Below are 18,431 nucleotides of genomic sequence, written 5' to 3'. Positions count from 1 at the left end.
AGTGATGCGAGCTCCGCTAACCTTTTTGGCTTGGATGCCTTTCAAGCTTTCGGGTTTTCTATCACTGACACCGTACAGTTGGTCTCCGAAGATGTTCCCTATCAATCATTAGAATCTTTGATCTCTGACTTTCCGGATATCTTTGAGGAGGGCCTGGGGCGTGTTTCCGATTTTGAAGCTCACTTAACGTTGAAGGCATCGGCTCGCCCTCGTTTTTATACGCGCGAGGCAGATCCCCTTGGCTCTCCGCCCTCAGGTTAAAGAAGAGCTAGACCGGCTGACAGCCCTAGGGGTCGTTCTTCCCATTTCTTCTAGTGAGTGTGCTTCGCCCCTCGTTATTGTCAGGAAACCCTCGGGAAAATTGCGTCTTTGTGGCGATTTCAAGGCTACCATTAATTCCCAATTGGTGGTGGACACCTATCCTTTGCCTCGTGCTGATGAATTGTTCTCCTCAGTAGCGGGAGGCCAATATTTTTCGAAAATCGATCTTTCGGAGGCTTATCATCAGATACCTCTTGATGAGGACTCCAAACGGCTGGCGGTTGTCAACACCCCGTTTGGCCTTTATCAATACCAGCGGTTGGCCTTCGGAATATCCAGTGCCCCAGCGATATTCCAGCATTATCTTGAGCACGTCACGTCCACAATCCCTCATTGTATTAATTATCTGGACGACATAATTGTCACGGGCCGCAGCATGAAGGAACACTTGCACAACCTTCGCACCCTCTTTCTCAAATTCAGGTCCGTGGGCTTGCGTTGCAACCTGCGTAAGTCAAACTTCTTCCAACCGTCCATTGAGTATGTGGGCTACACAATCTCTCGGCACGGCGTCCAGCCACTAGGAAGCTTGGTCCAAGGTATCATCGACCTTCCGCGGCCCGCTTTGCTGAAGGAGTTACAAGCTTTTTTAGGCAAGATTGCCTATTACCACCGGTTCATTCCCCGGGCTTCCACCGTTGCCCGCCCCCTGTACTGCCTTCTGTGCAAGGGTGTTCCTTTTGATTGGTCGCCTGCATGCGAGCGAGCGTTCACCTCGTTGAAAGGCCTCCTCACGTCAGTGCCGTGTTTGGCTACTTTTGACCCCCATAAGCCGTTGGTTCTGGCTACAGATGCTTCGCAGTATGGGGTAGGGGCGGTCCTGGCCCATCGCAACTCCGATGGTTCCGAGCAGCCACTGGCATTTGCGTCTAAAACTCTTAGTCCCGCACAGGACCATTACTCCCAGGTGGAAAAAGAGGCTTTGGCCATTGTCTACATTGTTACCAAGTTTCACCCTTTCTTGTATGGCACGAAGTTCCAGTTAATCACTGACCATAAGCCATTAATATCGTTATTTGGCCCCGCCTCTCAGATTCCGGATAGGGCGGCCCACAGACTACAGCGCTGGGCCTTGTTCCTCTCTAAGTACCATTATGACATTCAGTTTCGCCCTACCGGACAGCATGCCAACGCAGATGCTCTTTCCCGTCTTCCGGTGGTCCCGGATCCTATGTTCGACCGAGAGGAGATTATGTGTTTTCATTTGGATGTGGCGTTCCGCGAAGCGGTTGATGGCTTCCCAATCACTAGTTCTAGAGTCGCCAGGGAAACGGCAGCTGACCCAGTTCTCCGGCAAGTGGTTCGCCTCATTCAGCAGGGGTTGTCATCCCGACCTCCAGGCCGGGCCTCGGACCCTCTTCGTAATTATTTTGTTCTACGAGACGGCCTCTCCATCTTGGAAGGAGTTCTCCTTCTGGCTACCGATGATACAGCTCCTCGTGTGGTTGTTCCTGCAAGTTTGCGAAGGCAAGTCCTCACGTTATTACATGAGGGGCACTGGGGTGTTTCCCGTACTAAAACCTTGGCTCGCAGACATGTGTACTGGCCCGGTATTGACAGAGAAATTGAGCACTTGGTGGCCGCCTGTTCCCAGTGTGCGAGCCAACAGGCATCTCCCAGGGCAGCGTTCTCTTCATGGCCGCCTGCAACCCAGGCATGGGAACGGGTTCACATCGATTTTGCGGGCCCGTTTCTCAGTGGCTTTTGGCTCATTGTCATTGATGCTTATTCCCGATTTCCATATGTGGTTCGCTGTTCCTCAACCACTTCAGAGGTTGTAATCCAGGCACTAGCCAAAATCTTTTCTGTGGAAGGTCTGCCAGTCACCCTGGTCTCGGACAATGGACCTCAGTTTATGTCGCAGACCTTCCAGGATTTTTGTAGGCACTCCGGTATTTGGCATATTTCCTCTCCCCCCTTTCATCCACAATCGAATGGGGAAGCCGAGTGCATGGTGTGCACGTTTAAGACACAGATGAAAAAGTATGTGCACGAATTTCCTGTGGAGGAGGCGTTGACGTTTTTCCTGACGGCATACCGGACCACACCTATGGGAGGACGCAGCCCCGCAGAGCTCCTCCACGGGCGCCAACCTAGGACTCTGCTGCACCTCCTTCGGCCCAGTCCTCGCCAGTCTTTGCAAAACGGAGTACCCGGCTTTCCACCGGGTATGTCGGTCTGGGCACGTGGGTTTGGTCGCAATCCACGTTGGATACCGGCGGTGGTCCTGCGCCGAAATGGCCGCCGGCTCTATACCTTGCAGACGGGGGACCGGGAGGTACGTCGTCACCAACATCAGCTTCGTCCACGTTTGGGCCCCCACCCTCTGACCCCTCGGGCACCGGCTTCCCCATTGCCGGCACCTGTGTTGGTTTCTCAGGGGACGCTACCACCCCTCCTCCCTGTGATTCCGCCACACTGCGATGGGTCTCAGCCTTGGCAGCCTCCAGTCGCTCCAGCACCGGCATTGCTATCATTAGCACTGCCCCAGCGCGAGCCGGCCCCCCTCGCAGGCCCGGTTTCTCAGCAGGCTGGTTCACCTGTGGTCGTCCCTTCCCCATTGTCCCCGCCACTGGGTCTTGCCCCTCCTGGGGTGGACCAGGATACAGAGTGCGACAGCCTGTCTCCCGTTCTGTCCCGGGCTCCGGTGGTGGGACGACGGGGGCCTCTTCGTGTGGGTCACTTCCAGCCGTATTCGAAGGTTCCAGCTCGAGGGTTGGCAGATCCCCTTGACTCCAGCCTTCCGATGGACGTGGAGGTCGTCACTCCTGCACGACGCTCCACCTTCCGACGCAGTGGATCACAGTGGCTTCACCCCCCGAAGGAGGAGGAGTGCAGTAGCCACCAGAAAGATCGCCGGAGGCGCACATCAGCACGGCGCGTCACGGACAGTAGTAGGTGCAAGTAGAGTCCCGTCCACCAGAGAGCACGCGAGAATTCGGCCGCGACCTCTGCCAGCGGAACAACAACAACTCAGGCAGCACGGGCCGTGCCCAGCCAGTTTACATCGGGCATGCCTATGAGACAGTTCTCGGTCTACTCTGAAGGCGACGGAAAACGTGAACCGTGTTACTACATGGATGATGACATCAGGATTTGTTTTCAGACTGTGTATGGCTGTCATTCCCTGTACTGAAAGGTTGGTGTTCTTAGGAGAGGACCTGGGGAAGGATCGTGAGGCCATGTTGGAGGTAAGGAATTCCTTGTAGGTGACCTGGGAGGGGGGGGGGGGGGGGGGGGTTTGGAATCATGGCGGGATGGTGACATGTTGGAATTAGGTTGGCTTTGGTTGGAGGTATTGGAGGCAAAGAAGAGTTTCCAGGGATTGAGAGAAGGAGAGAAGGTCTTTGACAAGTCCAACATGGTTAAATTTGACTACAAGTGGGGCCTTAGGTTAGGACTGAAACTTCTGGGGGACTGAGGAATTTGGTGGAAAAGTTAACAACAGTGTTCCAGGATTGTTTAGGCTCTAGATTTGGAGCATTGCTAGGGAGTTTTGGTGGATCTAGCAAGTTGAAAGGTCCATTAGGCATGGTCTGAGTGCTATGTAGGGGTTGATGAGGTGGAACACCTATACTCTAAATCCATTTCCCTCCTCACCCCTATGACACCCGGCATATCCACCATCTACATGCTCCCTAAAATTCACAAACCCAACAATGTTGTATGTGCCATTGTAGCTTATTATTGTGCCCCCACTGATAGGATTTCAGCCCTCATTGACCAACACCTTCAACCAGTTGCACGTAGTCTAGCTCTCCACATCAAAAATACCAACCAGCTCCTTCACCAACTCTCCACCATCCCCATCCCCTTACCTCCTGGTTCCCTACTGGTCAGAACTGTTGATGCCACTTCCTTAAACACCAGCACCCCTCATGCCCATAGTCTCGCCACAGTTGAACACTGCTTTTCCCAACGTCTTTCAGACTTCAGACCCACTACCTAATTCCTCATTCACGTAACTAACTTTATCCTAACACAAAGCTATTTCTCCTCTCAACAAATCTGCAGCACAGCCATGGGCACCCGCATGGCAACCTCCTATGCAAATCTGTATATGGGCCATCTAGCAGAAACCTTGCTAGCCTCCCAAAACTCATAATCCATGGTCTGTTTCAGTTTCATTGATGATATCTTCATGATCTGGGCTCAGGGCCAATGCATCCTATCCCATCCTATCCTTATTCCTTCACAATCTCAACACCTTTCCCATCCACTTCAACTGGTCCTCCTCAACCTAGCATGCCACCTTCCTAGATGTTGACCTCCTCTTCCTGAATGTGGACCTCTGTCCACATAAAACCCAACAGCCACCAACAGTACATAGATTTTGACAGCCACAATCCTTTCCACACCAAAAAATCTCTCCCATATAGCCTTGACACTCAGGGACAGCATAAATGTAGTGACAAGCATTTCCTTTCCCAGTGTTCTCAAAGGCTCATCAAGATATTCACAGCCAGGCACTACTCCCAGAGCTAATCCACAAACTGACTTCCTGTGCCATTTCCCCACACATCCCCAATCCTCCCACTACCCCAAAGAGCTAGCTAAAAAAGGGTGCCCCTTTTGTCACCCAGTACCATTCCAGACTGGAGCAGCTGAACCACATCCTTCATCAGGGCTTTGATTACCTATCATGATGCCCTGAGGGACATCCTACCCAAGATCCTTCCCACCCCTCCTAAAGTGGTGTTCCATATCCCACTCAACCTCCACAACATCCCAATCCATCCCTATGCCACTTACAATACCAACCCCTTGTCACATGGATTATTTCCCTGTGGAAGACCAAGGTGCAATATCTGTCCAATTCACCCACCCAGCACTTCCTATTCCAGTCTTATCACAGGCTTATCTTACCCCATCAAAGGCCAGGCCACTTGTGAAAGTAACCATGTTTTTATAGCAGCTCTGCTGCAGCCATAACACAGGTTTTTATACTGGTGTGACTATCAACCAGGTGCCCACCAGGATAACAGCCACCCTGTGGCACAATGTGCATCCAAACATAATGCACTAGATTTTAATTATTGCTTCACAATCCACGCCAACTGGATCCTTCCCTCAACCACTAGCTATTCTGAACTGCGCAGACGGGCATCATCCTTTCAACACATTCTCTGCTCCCTCCTCCAACAGTTTCTGCCACTTTGTCCTTCACATTCTCTCACCCTCTTTATGTGCCATCCTCTGCCAATGTATCTACCTGTCCTTTCCCCTTCCTTTCTCCTCTCCTTTTCCAGTCACATTTTTTCTCCTATACTCAACCTCCTAATGCTGCACCTGGCAGTCTCTAGTCCCTTCATATCCCCCCGGGTAATGCTCTTCTCCCTACCCACCTGTACCACCTTCCCCACATCACTCCAGATTGTAATTCATGTGAGAGTCGCATCTTGGTTTGAGCTGCTGGTAGCAGCAATCATGTGTGCATGAGGTGTACTTGCTTGTGTGAGTGTTTTATTTGCTGAAGGAGGCTTTGGCCAAAAGCCATAATGTGTAGCAGTCTTTTTGTTGTGCCGGTCTTCAAGTCAATGGGTCATCTTTACTGTGTGTAGAAATCTATTCTTTTCCTAATATATCTTTCGACCTCAACTTTCCATTGTTAAATTATTTGTAAAACATTAAATCGTTTCTTCTACTAATCGACATATACTCTCTGCAAGCCATTGTATGGTGAATCAAAGAGGGTGCTTTACACTGGTATTAATGACCTCTCCTATTTCATTCTCTAGCAGAGTGAGGATGAATTACAGATTATTGTCTGCATGCCTTCGTGTATCATGTAATCTCTCCTATATTATTCTCATAATCCATAGATGAGATACATAGTGGAGGCAGCAGAATTGCTGTGTAGCGTTCCTCAATTACAGGTTCTCTAAATCTACCCTGTAGGATTTCACAAGAACAAAGTTACCTTTCTTCCAAAGATTCCCATTTATGATCCATAATTAAGTTTTCTAGACAATTTTATGGGATCAACGGACCTGTTATGAGAGCAGCAGTGCATAGCAGTGCATTTCTGAATGTGTACACAATCTGCTGTCATGCCGCCATGACAAGGACTCCATTGAGTGGTACTACAGGATTAGTTGCACCAGTATCTTGTCTCATCACAAATACCAAGTACTTCCCACAATCTTCCCAACTGTAAAAGTTTTATATTTTCCTCCCCTACAACAGATTCTACATGTTTATTGTGTTTTGCATTGCTTTGTAATATTGCCCCAAAATATCTAAATGGAAGTTCACCACTAATCTGTTAATTAGATACCTACTATAGGGTTATTTCTACTTATTATGAGTATTACCTTACACTTATTCACATTTAAAGAGCGCTGCCAAAAAGTACACCAAGTAGAAATGCTTTCTTAAGTAATTCTGCATTTATCATGCAGTGATAATTCTTCCTTGTGGGCAGTTCCAAACACTCCAGTATTGCTGCTGACCCTATCTCATGGACTGCTTTTTCTTGGGGCACAGCAGCTGTAATTGTCATTTTTGTTGAACTTTCTGTATGTAGTATAAAGTACTACTTTTTGTTAGTCTAAAATACTTTGGGATAATTATGTATTTGTGGAGGTACTCTGTATAATAATATCTTGGCTGTCAGTCACCAGTATGGTACAGCACTCAGTACATTTTGGGTATTCAGTTAAAACTGAGTCTATCTGTCTGTCTGTTTCTACTATATGATTGTGTGAAAATTGAGCTTAGTTTTACATAAAAGTTTCTTTATGATCTCATGCAGATTCTTTATTTTTGCTAGTAACATCATAATGTTTAAGCTTAGAATAGGATTCTGTAACAAATGGACACTTGTGGTATTCTTTTGTAATTCCGTGTATGCATAGTTTACACTATTTGTGGATAGGAGTGACATCTGCTTTTTCCACTCATTTGGAACTGTTTGCTGTGGAAGATATCCTCAATAATGTAGAGCTAGTGAATGGGTTAATTCCACAGTGAATTCAGTGTAAAATTGATAGGATTGCTGAGCAATGTTGTATGTTCTATGCTTTTCAAAAAGCATTGGGATTCTCATGTATGCAAGCAGTTTTAAATGCAGCAGTTAATATTTTAGCTCTCTATCTGGTGTCTTCAATTTCGACTTCAGACTAATGTACGAGGATCCAGTTGGAAGTCTGAATCTGTCCGTTGATTTCATGCAGAAGTTCTCATGATTTTCTGATGCAGGATTTGACTGTGTAAATTGTTGCTTGTTTCACACATAGCCCTTCTTATGGATATGTAATAAGCATTACATTTTCTCTACCAGTGTCTATGCACATTTTTATTCTTTTCTTGTGTGCCTGTCCATGACTCATTTCTTCTAATATTCAGTGACTGGTCTACTATACTCTTAAATTATTTATATTCTGCCAGACCTTTCTTTGCCATGTTGGTGTCCTTACAGTTTTTATAGGAGATAGTAACAATAATTATTTTGATGACATTCTCTCAATATATAATCAAACCAAGTTGTGTCTTACAGACGATTTATCTGCTTATTTCGTATGTTGTTACGTAGAGGATGATTCATGACATGATTGAGCATTAACTGTAACTGTTTTGTGTTTTAAACAGTCATGATGTAGAGACCTCATCCATGATAGTGACTTTATAATTATTTATCCACAACTAGAATACCATAACCATAACTGTTAAGTTTGTTTCTAATTTTCATCATGGCTTTCTGACAGAATTCTGCACCTTCAATTTTGAATGGATGAAAACATTTTGAAATATCTTTTATAGGAGATAGCAACAATCACACAAAATCTAAGAGCTTAAAGGTGAAAGACAGGGTAATAACTGAGATTGAGATTACTCATGAACATAAAGCAAGAGTTAATAAGTGTGGAAAACTGTGTGTGTTGTATATGGTAGAGGTGAAGGGTGGGGAAAAGTAGACAGGACAGGAAATAAAAGATTTGGAAATCTAATTTGGAGTGAAGAAAGTGATAGTTAAGGAGGATAAATGTGAGGGCCAAAGAAATTAACGTAAATTAATGCTAGGTGGGTAGTGAGAACCAAAGACATGTTGTAGTGCCATTTCCCACCTGTGGAGTTCTTAGAAACTGGTGTCTGGAGGAAGAATCTGGATGGCACAGATGTTGAAACAGGCTCTGAGATCACAGTTGTCATATTGTAAAGCATGCTCTTGAAAAGGATATTGTGTGTTGCCATTATAGACCCTCTGCCTTTGTCCATTTATCCTAACTGGTAACTTGGTAGTAGTCATACCTATGTAAAAACTGAACAGTATTTACGCAACAGTTGGTATACAACATGTGTCTTTTCACAGGTGGTTCTCCTTTTGATAGTACATCTTTTGCCAGTTACAGGGCTGGTATAGTAGGTAATAGGAGTGTGCACAGGCAAGTCTTATAGCAGTATCAGCCGTAGGGGTGGGAGCCATAGGGTAGGGAAATGAGTGCAGAAGGAGCATAGGGCCTGACCAGGATATTATTGACATTGGTGGAGGTTACAAATAGCTGTTGTAAGTGTTGGGAGCAAAATATGGGACAAATGGACCTCATTCCACAGCACGATTTTAGGAAATCATTGCCTTGTCAAAGTGACTGATCAATACGGTAATAATGTGTGATGTGTACTTCTAAACTGTTTTTTGGAGGGATGAGAAGTACCAAGATTGGATGTGATAGTCTGTGAAATCTGCTTCTGAAGGAGGCTGATGAGGTAATGACATCCAATGAAGGCTGAGGTGAGAATGGTTGTGTACTATTGTAAAGTGTCTATACCTGAACAAATATGTTTGCCGCAAATACCAAGGCTATAAGGGAGGGAATGTTTGACATGGAAAGGATGACAACTGTGAAAATGTAAGTACTGTCATCTTTTAGTAGGTTTTATGTGAACACTCACCCTCATCAACATCAAAGAAAGTGGAATAGGATTTGGAATAGAATCAAGTGACATTTAATTCGAAGAATGTATTTAGAGTACAAGAACTGTAACAGATCAGTCCCACCGAGAGTCCCTATAGCAACAATGTCTTCAATGTATCTAAACCAAACCAGGGGCTGAAGGTTCATGGATCCCAGGAAATTTCCCTCCAAGCAACCCATGAAAAGGTTGGCACAGGAAGGAGCCATCCTGGTTGCTATGAGCATGCCCCTCATCTGTTTGTATGTCTGTCCCTCGAAGATAAAGTAGTTTTTCGTTAAGTAAAATTTGATTAAGGTGATCAGGAAGGATGTTTGTAATCAGGTGGTCATTGGTCAAGGTAATGTTCAGCCTCACACAGATCATGTACACGGGGGGATATTGGTGTAGAGGGAGGTGGTATCAATGATGACAACCAAGGTCTGTGAATGAGGGTAGTGGACCCAGATTTCATATGATCTAAGAAATGGTTGATATCTTTAACATAGGTGGAAAGTCTTTGTACAGTAGATTGCAGCTGTTGATCAACTAAGGCAGATATACGTTTGGTGAGTGTGTGGTTTGAGTGGGGTAAGAATTTATGTGAACTGAAGTGTTACTCCTTGTGAGGGGCCTAAAATTTTAAGGAGTGACTGTAGGTCAGTTTGTATCACAGGAATGGGATCTTGATGGCAGATGCTGTACGTAGAGGTGTCAGACAGCTGGCATAGACCCTCCCTTACATTCTCCTGTCAGTTAAGCACTGCACCCTTATGTGTTTGAGGGGTAATGATGGAGTCATCAGTTTTTAGGAAACAAAGAGTGTGGAGTTCTGCAGAAGACAGATTAGGGTCAGGTTGTAGGGACCTGAGAAAGGCTTGTGAAGCAATGCTAAATGTTAGGAATTCTTGGAAGACTTGTAAGGGGTGATCTCGAGATAGTGGTGGTTTCCTCTAATTAATTTTTGTAAGATGTTTTGTCAGTAATCTCTGTCTTGCTTATTACCCTATCTTCCACCTTTAACCTCTAGGGTTTCAAATCTCATCTGGCACAGTTGCCAACAATTACTCTTCCCTTCTCATCTCATATATTAAATCTCCCTGACCAGTTTCTGGGTGACTTTTTCAGTCCCTCCCGTTTTCCTAAACCTCACCATCCTTGATGCTGAGTGCCCAACAAACCAACATCATCATCATCTCACCAGTACTTTTCCTTCATCCCTCTTCCTTTCTCTTCAACCCTTCTGCCAGAATAAGGAATCACTGACTCCAAAAGCTTGCACATTTACTTAACTCTTAAATGTGTATTCTCCTGCCACCACTTGGTGAGCTGATTTTTTAATCTATCCAGCTACATATTATTTTCAAAAATTGACTTTTTTGTTGATTTATTATCTCATTCATTTTTCATCCTTTTCTGTTCTTACATTCTAGCTTCACATCTTTTTCATTATCTATCCCATCACTTCTCTGACTTGTCAACAGTTTTCTCTTCACCAGCATTCCATTAACATTTCAGATATACTGATTTCATCTACTGAATTCCGTTTTGTAATTCAGTTTCAATATTCTTGTATTACTTTCTTTGGCTGGAATTCTTAATGTCTGCATCCTCTTTTAGCTTCTGCATTTTCCTGCTCCCTAGAGGGAAGAAAAGAACAGCTGTTACCAGAATCTTAAGATATGGACATTTTAGTAATGATTTCTATTCTCTCCTAACAAACAAAGCTGCTTGTGTATTTTTAAACAGCTTTGAACTGTATTTAAAGAGGTAATAATTCAATGGATAACTATGTATGCACAGCCAAATGCTGCTGGTTTTCAGAGAGTTACTAATATCTTATCATTTAGTTAGTGCTTGAAATACATTTATGTCTATGTGATGTAATTTCAAATATTAATGTTAGACACTGGTATCCAGAAAGTAACAGTTGTTGTGAAATTAAAAAATTAACAATATTGAAAAAACAAATTTTATTACATACATTTTAAAGAGGTGCTCTTAAGTTGTTTTTCTACTTAATTTCCATTCAAATTGTGGCACTTATACTGTGGCACAAGTTTTTCAATACTGTCTCTGTAGAACTCTGCCACCTGCAATTGCAACCACTGGTTTATACTGGCATGCAGTTTGGCATCAGTATCCGAGCACTGTGTAGCAAGCCTTGTCTCCTTTTCTGGGAAGAAATGGTAGTAACTTGGTGTCAAATCTGGGCTGTATGGTGGATGATAAAACATCTCCCATCCAAAACCCCATAGGAGCTCTTGGGTACAATTGGCCATGTGTGGACCTGCATTGTTGTGAAAAAGCAAAACTTTTGTGCTGAGTTTCCCCAATACTTGATTTTTATCTCCTGCCTTAACTTTGTCAGTGTTACCTCTCTGAGTTAACTGTTGTGCCACATTCAAGGAAATCAACAAGAATCACTCCCTTTCTATCTCAATGAAAGTGTTTGCAAAAACATCCTTGGTTTCTTTGGAGAATTTGTGCATCCCCATTCCATCAACTGCCTTCTTGTTACACAACTGACATGCTTCACCTTAGTCTCGCCCCAGTTGCGATATGATCAATAAGTCTGTTACCATCTTTCTCATAACCTTCAAGAAAGCTCAGGGCTGCTGCCAGTCTGTTTTTTGTGGCCTTTTATTAGGATTTTGGGAACCCACCTAGCACAAAATTTGTGGTACCCCACTTTCTTCACCACAGTTTCATGCACCAAACTCGGCGAAATTGGGAGAAAATATTGCAAAAGTTTTGTAATTGTGAAACAATGATTTTCATGAATTTTTGTTGTTATTTTCATCACCAGTTCGTCAATCACAGGGACAGGCCTACCACTGTGGTACTCATCATGAACATTGGTATGCCCAATTTTAAAATCAATTCACCATTGCCTCACTCAGCTGATCACTCATTATCCTTTTTTGTACACATCACAAAGTTCACAATAAATTTCAATTGATTTGCAGTTTTCTGCTGACAGAAACCTTATCGCAGAATGCATCTCACGAGTTACGGGATTTACTATGGCAGTGCACATTTTAATACATCACAGAAAACAAAGTGGCATAGACACAGACCACTTGTTACCACCTCTGGATGCATACTGAGTGTAGGAATGTTGTGGCACCAAGATGGCAGCTGAAGCCCCACCCACCACCTCCATAGACAAACATCTGTTACTTCCTGGATAGCCATTATATAATTCCCACTTTATCATAAGAAAATTCAGAAACACTTGTTAATGTCATATTTGTGAATTATCCACTTCTGAATCACAAAATTAATTGTTTTTCAGACAATCCAGCAATGTTTGCGTGGAAACCAATGCGGCGACAGGACTTCAGATGCCCCTTATGTGAAAAAAAGTTTGTTAATAAATCAAATCTCAACATTCATGTGCGTGATAAACATGGTGAAGGGTCAGGTCCACAAGTCTGTTTCATCTGCTTTAAACAAGTGAAAAACCAAAGCTGTTTACGTGTTCACATGTATTACAAACATCGTTCTAATTTATCACCAAGTTCATTGCCACATAATGAAAGCAAAATATAAAATTTTACTAAGTTATCAAGCTTTCAAAATGTTCATGCAATACTCATAACAAAATTGTTCCTATAGATATTTAGAATTTGTAGTTGCAGCTCTGCTGCAGAATTTACAGAACTGTATAATAAAATTTAGGTTAAAGTGTATAGTTATGTAGCAAATAATTGATAATTTCATAAACTGAAAAATGTTTCATATCTAGTGCCCGTTTTAGGGAGTCTTTTGTATACATACATACAGGCCAGTATTTTAATGTCTGATATGCTGAATATTACAAGCACACTGATGTTAGCATAAGTACTTCATTTTTAAAATTTATATTAATATTTTTGTGTAAAGATAGAAACAGTATTTTCTGAGACACTTTTTGTGTTGTATGTTTCAGACAGTGTGAAGAAGTGTAATATGTTTAAATGAACAAATAACTGAAAAAATTATCCAAACAGGCCTTTTTTTGTTAAATATGAAAAATTACTGCAAGACTTAGAAAAAGCATGGGTATGACACTGAAACTTTAGGAGATTGTGATGTCTTGAGCAGCAACACCAAAAATGTGATGCTGAATCTCAAGAGCTTTGTACACTTTGTGCAGGTGTTAAGGGAAAGAGGAAAATCATTGAATTTCAGGCTCTGTATAATTTCTTGCATGTTTTTGTTTGCCAAACTGTGTGCCTTGAGTGTGGCCCTTTGTTGAGTGTGTTCACTGTACTACTAAATTTGATTGTGATGATTTGCAGGGTTTATCATCACATGGGCAGCAACTGTATAATGTTCCTGTATGTGTTCAGAAAAATAAATTGCATTTGAGTCTCTTACCATAAAAGTCTAATGGGTGATGTATAATAGTTACACTTGTTTAAAATATGTTAATAAATGAGGTCAGAGAGTGAAACACCTGAGTACTGATGCTCTACATTCACATAATTTCCAAATATTGTTGCAGTCGAAAACAAAAACCTGTGTCAAAAAATTTTATACTGTCCAACTGGTGAATCTTGCACCATAGTTGCTGGGTGATAAAGTGAAGTAAGTCTGATATGAAGACAATCTTTGCCTGATGAATATTTCTCTGCTGCATGATAGTTTTGATTCATAGAATTTTGTCAGGACATTTGGCTTTTCACAAAATTTGTGCGTTATTCATCACACATGAGCTTTTTGTTGGTTTAGCTGATAAAGCCACCATTCTTCAAACTAGATCATATATGTTTATGTAATACAGAAACAAAAAGCTTTGTTTTCATTAACAACTCATAATTGTAACAAATATAACAGTGGACTCACATAACAGAGATGGCTGAAACAAATGAGTATTTATTACTGGGTGCAAAAAAGACCATATTACGGGTAAAAAGAGGTAAAATATAGTCTCCTTTTGTGATGCACAACTTTTTCATCTGCAGTTTATACTTTATGTTATCTAATATAACTGCATTTAACTGTCTCTATTCTGAATTTTTACAATAATGCTTGACCTTTCAATTTACTGAATTTTGTGTGTACAGTCTCTATAATTACGGTTCTCAACCAACTGTGTTTCCAAATATCATTTTCTATTATGACTTGCATTGAGTTCACTTTTGTTAGTTTACTTGTTTGATTTCAAACTAGTGCAATATTAAATTTGTTTTTAATCCATAAATGACCTTATATGTTATTGAAATGATTTGCAGTATTTACTGCTGTTTTATTACATGCAGAGTTGCCTTATTCTTTGGCATAATTCACTATGTCAAAGAAATCTTCCTCATTTATTTATGACAGAGTGTAGATGCCCGAAAAGTTACATAGGCTACTTTTAAGGAGGTGGCAGTATACTTCATACACGAAATTATACATGCTTCAAAAGAAAATTGTGTGTGTTTCAAGCAAGGCAAAGAGAGAAAATTATAAGTGAAAAAAACTTGAAATCGATACCCTTGCATTGAGCCTCTTTTATGATTTCATGAGAAAAGATTATCACTTTCCATTATTGCATAGTATTTGTTAATGGGAAACAGAATTTAATTTAAAAACCATTCAGTGTTACACAACAACATGATTCTTAAGAAAAGCCATAACATTTGTAGTAATTTTAGTTTCCTGTTTCTTTGATACAAAGCTGAAGCTAACACTACTATTAAGTATTTAATGGTAGAGAATAGGTCTTCTATAAGAAAGAGCATATGTAATAGGAAATTCCATGGTGTTGTCCCAATGATAACATCCTTATTAGCTGCAGCCTTAAAGGCAACCTTCACTTTCTTAATACAAAGAGTGGAAAAGACTATCTCTCATTATATTTTATGGTTTTTGATAAATGTAAAATAAACTTAATAAATAAATCATTTAAAAATTATTTAATTCAAATGCTTATCTACATTTTATAAATGAAACTGTCTGGCATTTTCTTCAGTGCTGAGGTACAATTGCCAGAAATGTTTTTAGTGGTACCAAACATTTTTCTCAGTCATTCAGCTAAAATAAATGGTGCTACATTATCATATAACATAATAACTGCTTTGATCACAACATAGATCAGAACTAATCCACATTTTGACATTATTGGTTGGCCAACATGACTGACTCACCTATAGAATTGTTTCAGGTGAGAACAGATGTTACTAAATTGACTAACAAAGTTTTGTACTTAAAAACACATGCATTAATTTACTAACAGATACTTTCTAAAAGATTTCATCAAATGCAAAAATGTTATGTTCTTTGTCACATACCATTCTGTCTCTAAATGCAACTACCTCTGACTCAACTATTTTGATGTTGTGACACCAATTTCTGGAAAATTACTGGAGCCAGAGAACAATTTTAACTCATTCTAGTAACTCAGTGGTAACATTTTTATAGATTTAAAAACTAATATTAACTCTTTCCCTCATGTGGGCAACATGGTAGTTGTGCCTCACGTGGTGCTTTCGTGCATCTCATCGCTGGGTACTGAATATTTCCAAAATGCTCACTATTTTCCAGCATTATTATTGTTTCTGCATTTATACTGGTACCAGGGGAGTTTTGAATATTAATTTATGATATGTAAACTATTTACTGCAGTCTTTAAGAACAATGCAGTCTCACAGCGAAGTGTGAAGATGCAGATTTGACAGATCACACAATGTACATTAAAACTTCTGTTAGTCCACCTTAAGCACTGCAGTCAAATACCTCATATTCAACCACAACCAAATGTTAAGAAACTTGATGTCTCACAACTTCTACAGCAATCAACCACATCACAGCCACATTGACACTGAACCGTTATGTACCTTGAAAAAAAGAAGTATGTTTGATATACTGCAGTAGTGGGGCGCAGCATTGCTGGTGTGGAATCAGCCATGCTTAAGAAAATTATACATGTAGCTACAGAACAGGCAAACAGTGACCATGAGACACTCAAGAAAGAACTAAGATTGGCTGTTGGCTGGCACCTACCACTCAACGCACTGAAATATCAATCTCAAGGTTATTTTAATTGAAGTACAGCAGTCAACACATTCAAGCAAAGTGCATTTCAGTTGCTGTGGTGGTCCATCACCATCAAAAAGTTAGTTAAGTATTTACATAAACATAATGAGTAGGTAGTGTTTTTCCATATGTCTCCTACATTTTTAAATGTTTTGTGGTTAGAGTTACATTTTTAAAAAAAATTCTGTGTAAACAATCTTAACTTCAAAGAAGGAAGACAGTCCCACAACTATTATGGAAACTGATTTTAAATTGTGTGATTATATTGTAAACAAATGGTCACTATGTACTATGCCAACATTAAAAAGTAAATCAATGTTACTGTCTGTTAGGTGTAAAATTCAATGAACATTACATTGAAAATATAACATGTAACAGCTTGTGTGTGTGCCTATGTAAAAGTAAAACATTCCTATGAAAGAAGGAAGGAAAAAATATCTTATGTAGTCATTAGTATACTTTGAAGAGTTAGTCAAATTACTTCATTGAAGTTATTTTAGAAACCTGCCATGTTTACATCTACGTGCATTTAAATTACATTTCACATCCATTTCATAATCATTGCCTGAAGGGTACATCCACAAAGCCATACAGAAACAATGAAATATATAAATATTAAATGTAATCCCTGCATAGAATCAACCAAAAAATATCTTCATTGGTGTGATGTGAATAGGCTAAATGACAAGCACATACACTTGATATAAAAATAATAAAATTTATTTATCAAAGTAGCCTGAACAGGAGGTGGAAAGAAGAAAAAATTTCAAATAACAAACATAAAAGTTTCCACAAATCAGCTGACTGAAGGCTGAGTTTAAAAATACAAGTACATAGTTATAGAGCCAAAATAGAAGAAGAAGGAGAATTCTTGTGGCCTCACACCCAAAACTTAATGGAACAGTCTTTGCACTGCCAAAACCTGAAGATTCACATCAAGTACATAGCAGTTTAAAAATATACACACAACAATATTGAGATGCTAGGGAACATGGACTTGGAAATGGAATTTGCTGGTTGTTGTTATGGGTGTGTTACAGAGTAAAATATTTTATTCTGACAGCATGCTGAGGAATAATCCCTCTGAATTTTTTATTCTGTTCTCAATGTTGGTTGTGATATTGTGAGTCATGCATATTACTCAGTCGACTTTCTCGCTTTGCTGACTCAAGCTGCTACATGCATATTACTCAGTCGACTTTCTCGCTTTGCTGACTCAAGCTGCAACCTTAGCAGCTAGAGGCTCTGAAGTGTAACTTGTAAAAGGTGGTGTGGCTATGTCAGTGCTTGAGAAACACCATGCTGTAATCAATTTCTAACCACAGAAAATGTGCTCCAATCAAAATCAATTGAAAAAAGTTCAAGACCATGCTATCAGTGTACAGAGTCGTGCTCACCACGTTCTGGGGATGTTCAAGGTGTAGTGCATTTGGAATTCATGCTTAAAGGCACCACTATTAACTCTGAAAGTATTGTGAGACCCTCAAAAAACTGAAAGCATGAATTCAGTGAGTTCAGCTCCACATGGAGCACCCTCTCCTTCAGCATGACAATGCCAAATCACACATGAGTGCTCCAAGATTTGCAACAATCCAACACCATGGGTTTACTGTCATCGATAAAGAGCCACATCTGATACCAGTGTAAATGGGGGGTGGTAGCAGGCACAGGATTTCATTGTCCATCACCAGATTAGAATGTGAGTTCTCTGCTGGGTGTAAGGAAGAGGATTGTGAGCGTGTGTCCATGGATGGTTCCTGATGACAGTACAACAACATTTATTGATCAACTGCAATAAAATTGGATGTGGGCCCTCTGGATGAGGTTTGCTTCCACTAATAATATTCTTGGCAGCAATGAAGGTGGCCAGCGGATGTTCGCATGAGTGTCCACTGCTGCATCTGAAGCTGTGCTGGTGTAATTTGAATCTGCTGACTTGAAAGCAGCACCCTGGCCTTGAAGGGACTTACTGCGGCAGCTGCAACCATGTGCCACAGGCCACTGTTGTGCTGGCAGCTGGGGGGCATGGCAGTGGGACAGGTCAGTGCCCGACATCCCCATCAGCAGCTGTCTGGGGCCAGTGGCCCACGGCCCGTGGCTCCTGCATCAGTCACGGTGTTTTGTGGCATCAACATCCCAGGACGATGGTGACAGTGCATTACCACAATGCACCCCAAGCAATGACTTCTATAATGGGTGGCTACCTATTG

The 18,431-nt window shown here is 41.5% G+C and overlaps 1 protein-coding gene across 4 annotated transcripts in view; it reads left to right on the top strand.

Annotated features, from left to right (window-relative positions):
* Positions 1–14,128, top strand: part of LOC126253413 (broad-complex core protein isoforms 1/2/3/4/5-like) — a 492,630-nt gene extending 478,502 nt beyond the window's left edge. The window contains exon 8 of one of the 4 annotated variants that reach the window (XR_007545956.1): positions 12,512–12,646. Coding sequence is in view for 2 of the 4 variants with exons in the window: in XM_049954773.1 (XP_049810730.1) it covers positions 12,512–12,768 (257 nt within the window). In the remaining 2 variants the exon portion in view is untranslated. Of the gene's footprint in view, positions 1–12,511 lie in introns of all 4 variants that reach the window. The other 3 variants (XM_049954773.1, XM_049954806.1, XM_049954799.1) reach the window with 3 other exon arrangements.
* The last annotated feature ends 4,303 nt before the right edge of the window (positions 14,129–18,431 follow it).

This window comes from Schistocerca nitens, chromosome 1, assembly GCF_023898315.1.
Source record: "Schistocerca nitens isolate TAMUIC-IGC-003100 chromosome 1, iqSchNite1.1, whole genome shotgun sequence".
Classification (NCBI taxonomy): Eukaryota; Metazoa; Arthropoda; class Insecta; order Orthoptera; family Acrididae; genus Schistocerca; species Schistocerca nitens.
This window is presented reverse-complemented; position numbering and strand designations above follow the sequence as displayed.